At 39.5% G+C, this 5949-nt stretch overlaps 1 protein-coding gene across 3 annotated transcripts in view; it reads left to right on the forward strand.

Moving 5' to 3' along the window:
* plekhm3 (pleckstrin homology domain containing, family M, member 3) overlaps positions 1 to 5949 on the forward strand; it is a 45776-nt gene that overhangs the window by 37364 nt on the left and 2463 nt on the right. For all 3 annotated transcript variants that reach the window (XM_005753474.1, XM_005753475.1, XM_005753476.1), the window contains one exon: positions 5403 to 5560. In XM_005753474.1, coding sequence (XP_005753531.1) covers positions 5403 to 5560 — 158 coding nt within the window. The remainder of the gene's footprint in view (positions 1 to 5402; positions 5561 to 5949) is intronic.

Genomic DNA, 5949 nt, shown 5'->3' on the forward strand with positions numbered 1-5949 from the left:
GTGTGTGTGTGTGTGTGTGTGTGTGTGTGTGTGTGTGTGTGTGTGTGTGTGTGTGTGTGTGTGTGTGTGTGTGAGAGGGCGAGTGAGAGAGGAGGGCAGGCGAACGGCTGTTTAACAGCAGTTTTAGGGGATTAGGAGGTTTTGGAGCACAAAGACTCTGCATGGAGCAGCGAAAGAGGTTCAACTGGAGGGGGAGGAGTTTAAGAGGAGGGATGGAGGGAGAGGAGGTGAAAAGTGTGTGTGTTTTCTGGGAGGGTTTTTTGGAGGGAATGAGGGTTAAATAGGTGAATACTTCTACAGCATTGCTCTGTATGCTGAAATGAATTCTGATAGTGCTTCATGTTTTTTTTTTTGTTAACTATAATCATGAGGACCTTTGCACATTCACTGGTGTAGACGTTCAGGGTGACTGGCTTGCTGGGGGATGGACTAGCAGCTTGTGAGCTGCCATTCAGTCTCATTGTTCTAGTTGGCAGTTCAAGCTATTAATGTCACTTACCTTAAGTATGAATTATGCTCAAATTCCAATTTTTAGACAGCACTTTTAACTGAATGGTTCCAGGTTTATTTATTGAAACTAAACTCAGGAACTAGTTTCTTTTGTAAGGAGGTGAAAAGGGAAACTAGAGAATTTTGATTTGAAGATAACTGAATGTACTGTACTTTATGTTCTTTTTAATAATCCCAATAATTTCCCAGTTTGTTTTGCTCTGCAGTATATTTTTTGTATATTGAGACAGAAGTTGGTCGGTCCCTAAGCGACCATTAAAGACAGCTCTACTGGTTCACCCACACACTCTGGACGGTCGTCAATATTTGGCTTCATTGTTGTTCTGCCCAAGTTGGAAGTTCTAGTCTAAATAATTACCCCACAGTGACCTTGCTGGTCTCAGGGCTTTCGGTATAACTAATAGAAGTGTCGCTGTATATTTCTGGAAGGCTTTGACAGCAGGGACCTAAATGTGATTAAAGTCACTGAGAAACCAGTTTGCTGTAATTCATTTGAAACAGTAATCGTTTTAAATGAAGAAACTATGGGCAAGAAATAGAAATGGATTTCCTTGTTTTCTTTACGTTGCTTTTATATTCTTCTTCTTGCATATTTATTTCTCACTCTACATCCATCCATCTTTCTGTGCCTTCCTCTTTTCCCATCATCCCCCAAGAGAACCAGCCAGTCACCAGAGCTGTGCTGCCAGTCGTTTGATTCTGCCCAGTGCAATTATAGTGGGCCTTAATTACTGAGCTTGTCAGCCTCCATCAGGAGAGCCATTTGTCATGTGGACTGGGCTGGACCGGACTGAGCAGGCCTACTTAGGTTTGGTGTGGGGGGAGAGGGACACACAAATCTGTGTGCCACTCTCGGTACCTGTCCGCTCGTCTGTCCGTCTGGAAACATTTTTGTTTTCTGACTGTTGTTACGTTCTCCCTAACATTAACTTAGGCTGCATTTTGGTTCCACCGTTTTGGTACTCTTAACATTTTTTAAAAATCATGTCGATATCGTCATAATGTAAATCGTCATAATGTAAAGTGTATTTAAATTAGTTATTAATTTTCCTAATGTTTACTTTTTTTTTAACTTGGATGTAATATTCTTTGACTCCTCTCGTGCTGCTTAGCTTAAATTCTTTCTTTCCCTTTTCCACATCTAAAGTTCTCCCCGTTGAGTCTACTGGTCACAAAAAATTATATCACCAGTCTCGTACTTGTTTTTCTAAGATGGCTTCAAAAAGCCGAGCACCTGCATATAACCCACATTTTGTTCTCTTTCCCATGGACTGTATTTAAACGATGGACAAAGCCACAGTGAACTCACCCACAGGTTTTGTAAGCTACAATTTTCAAGCCTCACAATTAGCATTTCTGTGTTTTTTAAAACCAGATGTGAACATATTTGGATGGTAGAGCTGGGTGGTTATCAGCTGGTGGAAACAAAATGGAGACTTCTTGGACTACTTCAGCTACTTCTGGTGTGGCAGAGATGAACAAGGGTCTAAATAGGCTGAAGCTCCACAAATAATAGTGTATTATTTGATCAACATGATTTTTGGTGGGTTTTTTGTTTTGTCTTGTTTTTTTTTAAGTACCATGTTGATCAAGTAAAACTGTTTTTCATACCAGAAGTATTGCTGGAGCTTCAAACCCTTTAGAGCTTTGTAATCATATATTGTTCTTTAATACAGTCAAACATTCAACAAGAGAAAAAGGCATACATAAAGATGTTTATTTCTGCTCTAAAGTTTTGAAGTTTTCTTCAACTGGTCATAACTTGAAGTGGCCAGTAAAGTTTTTGGTGGCATTTTTCAGGCCTGGAGGTTACCTCTCGACCTTTTTTTAAGATGGTAAAATTACTAGAATGAATCCTGTTGTTAGTTAAATATTGGTCCAAGGCATCAGGCTCGATTTCATCCAAAGACTAATCATTTTGTATTTTCTTTATGTTTGTAAAGGTACCCTATAGGTTTTTAAATCCTTTCAACTTAATGAAAGTGTAGCAGTCTTTGCTTTGGTCCTGTGACTCAGTGCAGAGGGAATCACTGTACCTCAGTGTGCTGGGTTTCCTCTGTGTAAGTGTGGTTTCTTCCTCCTCTCTACGTCTCTCATCCTCTCGTCCTCATCGTCTAACAAACAGCATGAAGGAGGTTATAATTGGCAGGTCCAGAGCTCTGCCAGGTGGAACCACTTGTATCTGAATACAGGCTCTCGCCCTCTCTCAAGATCTCTCTTGTATATTGAATCTGCTACTCTTTCTCTTACTTTCTACTCTGTTTTTTTCGATTAAATTTCTCCCTCTGTCTTACATATCCTGGGTTATTAAGCTTATAGCACTGTCTGCACTGTTAACAAGGTACAGCAAAGCTTGAAGCCATGTTGAGTTGTTATATCTGTTAAGAGTCTGTACACCCTTTCTGTGCAGTCTCTCATCGTCTATTCACGACTCCACAACTCGAGCCCCCCACTGCTAAGCCCCCCATCCCTCAGTTCTTTAAGGAACTTGCCAAGCGTTGCCATCAAAAGTTGTTCACCTCATACACTGTTTGCCTTACTTCCTTTAGTTTCCTGTCTTGTTTTGCTGCCTTTTCACCAAGCATTCAACTTTGTTTTGGTCCTTTTTGAATGTGGCGTCGCATTAGTTTCCTCATTTGTCATTTCCCTCCATTCCCCCATATTACTTTCAGACATGTCTTTGCCCCAGATTAACTGCACTTTCTAAAACTCAACTGAATTTGCTAAACAATCTTGGGGGAAGCCAACACATCCTTGCCCCAAGATGATCTTGAAACATTTGAAGGGACCATTTTAAGAAAGTACTGCTAAGTACATACGCACATGGCGGCGACGCAGAATGAGAAGAGCGAAAGCGGATCGTTGAATGAAACAGATGAACCAGAACTGGTTTGTAAAAATGCTGCAACTTCAGTGGTGTGGAACTGGTTTAGCTTTTGTCCCTCAGATACACAACAAAGCACTATTTTTGGTAGCGCATGCTAGCGGGCCGTCGTTATTACCGTGTTGTTTGGAAAATACGGCACACTTAAAATCAATCCTTTGATTTTTCTGAAAGTCGACAGAGCCCCTTATAATCCCGTGTGCCTTATGTATGAATCCTGGTTGTGTTTACTGACCTTGAAACGATTTTATGTGCACGGCACTCGAAAATCTGTCAAATGTTTCAGTACGACTTTGCTAAGCTACGAAGCCGCACCGCTTGATGGAGCATTAGGGCTATCGTAGGCAGGAGCCTCGCGGAGTGATACGTACTGTGCTTCAACATAATATTACCGTATTGTGTGTGTATAACCTCTTTTTAAGTTTTGTGGATATTATACATGGTTATGCTGAGGATATGTCAGCCAGTTTCCACTGGAAATGCCTTTTGGTTAAACTGTCAGCGAGGAATTTGCATTTGCACTGTTAATTTTTATATAACTTTAATGCACATAAAAAACAGCTGCTTGTTTAAGTGAAAATACATTGATGTTTTGGTTTTTTGCACTAATAAAGTTGAGGAGTTGTAAAGTGTTTTGTCTTACGATTATATCGTCAGTTATATCGTTATCACAAATTTTCAAATGTATATCGTGATAAATATTTTTGGTCATATCGCCCTGCTCTACTATTGTCTCTACTGCATGTGATTAGGAGACTGAAACAGTGTCTGGTCAACATAGCTGATCCTTTGCCTCTGGTTTAATAACTAAAGAGTTCACTAGTATAAAACTGGTGTATTATACTGAAATCTGTGATTATTCATCTGCACGCATGATATTATGATGGGGGCCTGAGCCCCTAAAGGTTAGATCATAGAAATGCCCCTGCCTTTCAGCAACCAAATCTGCATGAGCTACAGTGCTAGCTCCTGGCACATTAGCAGAGAAGTACAGCTGTTTGTCATCTGCATAGCAAGGATATGAAATGTCTTTGTCAGTCAGACATGTAAAGACACATATATTGGCAACCTTCAAACATTCCAGTAAGGAGGATGATGCTTCTCTGTTGGTAGACTGACTTAATAAAACTGCTATAATAATAATAATAATAATAATAATAATAATATAGCCTTCAATGTCATGTTTTATTTCATAGGTGTCAAACTCTGGCCCGCGGGCCAAATTTGGCCCGCAGCCTAATTACATTTGGCCCGCGAAGCCATACCAAATTATTATTAGAGCTGGCCTACTGGTATTATACAGCTAATATATATATTGTTTAGTATTAAGCTTTGATTGTTCCATATTCAGTTTTTCAGCAAAACGTGTTTGAGTCCATAAGAAAAGATTCATTCTTTTATCTGGAGGAATAAATATTTTTCAATAAATATTAATGTTAGTCCGTGACTTTGTTCCAGTTTTGAATTTTGGCCCACTGTGTATTTGAGTTTGACACCCCTGTTTTATTTGATTACATTGTCCCTCTGTTCAGCACTTTGGCTGACACTTGATGTCTCTTAAATGTGCTATACAAATAAAGCTGACTTGACTTGATTGTCAAAATATTATAGTTTAAGCTGCTTATTATAAAATTGCTTTCTGAATTAGTTATATTAAGTTAAATGTTATCAAACACACTCATTAGGAATTTTGTTTAAACATTAAATGTATATGTTGAGCTATGATGCATGCTTTAGTACTTTTAATTTAGTTTTTACCTCGGTGCGTGTGACTAATACTTTATTGGCCACCCTAAAGATTTTCAACTTGTAAGAAAAAACTTAAAAAGGAAAAGATGAAAACAGACAAAGGAGGAGTTAGTGGGCTTAAAAAAGATAATGAAAGAAATCAGAAGAAGAAACATAGCAACTGTCACACTTATTGTTTCATTTCATGTATTTCTTATGTCTCCTGCTGCTCATCTTTTTTATTCCTCACACCCGTCCATGCTTTCTTATCATTCTCTAGGTGATTGATGGAAAACTCGCTCCTTTCCTGTCCAAGGTGATCAAGTTTGCCAGCTCACATGTTTTCAGCTGCAGCTTGTGTCGAGAGAAAGGCTTCATCTGTGAACTCTGCCAAAACGGGCAGGTCATCTATCCCTTCCAGGAGAACGCCACTCGGAGGTACACATCCTTCGATAACCTTTCTACAAGTTAAACATGACTGGTTTTACATTTGGAAGATCAGATGGAAGATCAGCGCACATAACTGATAGTTTCCAGATAAATGTATTTAAAGTTGACTCAGTGGAGTCAGGAGACTTTATTGACTCAGTAATTGTTTTGAATCCAGAAATTGATTAAAAACAGTTTGCATGGGAGAAAGCTGGTGAGCTGACACTTTGCTATCTGGAAATGAGGTGCTAACGTGTACGTGAGTTTTTGAGCACCAAGACTGAGTCTGCTGTTTGTTACTAACACTGGTTGGCATGAGAGGTGTGTGTGTGTGTGTGTGTGTGTGTGTGTGTGTGTGTGTGTGTGTGTGTGTGTGTGTGTGTGTGTGTGTGTGTGTG

Source organism: Pundamilia nyererei, unplaced genomic scaffold (genome assembly GCF_000239375.1).
Source record: "Pundamilia nyererei isolate P.nyererei 1_Seehausen unplaced genomic scaffold, PunNye1.0 scaffold00431, whole genome shotgun sequence".
Classification (NCBI taxonomy): domain Eukaryota; kingdom Metazoa; phylum Chordata; class Actinopteri; order Cichliformes; family Cichlidae; genus Pundamilia; species Pundamilia nyererei.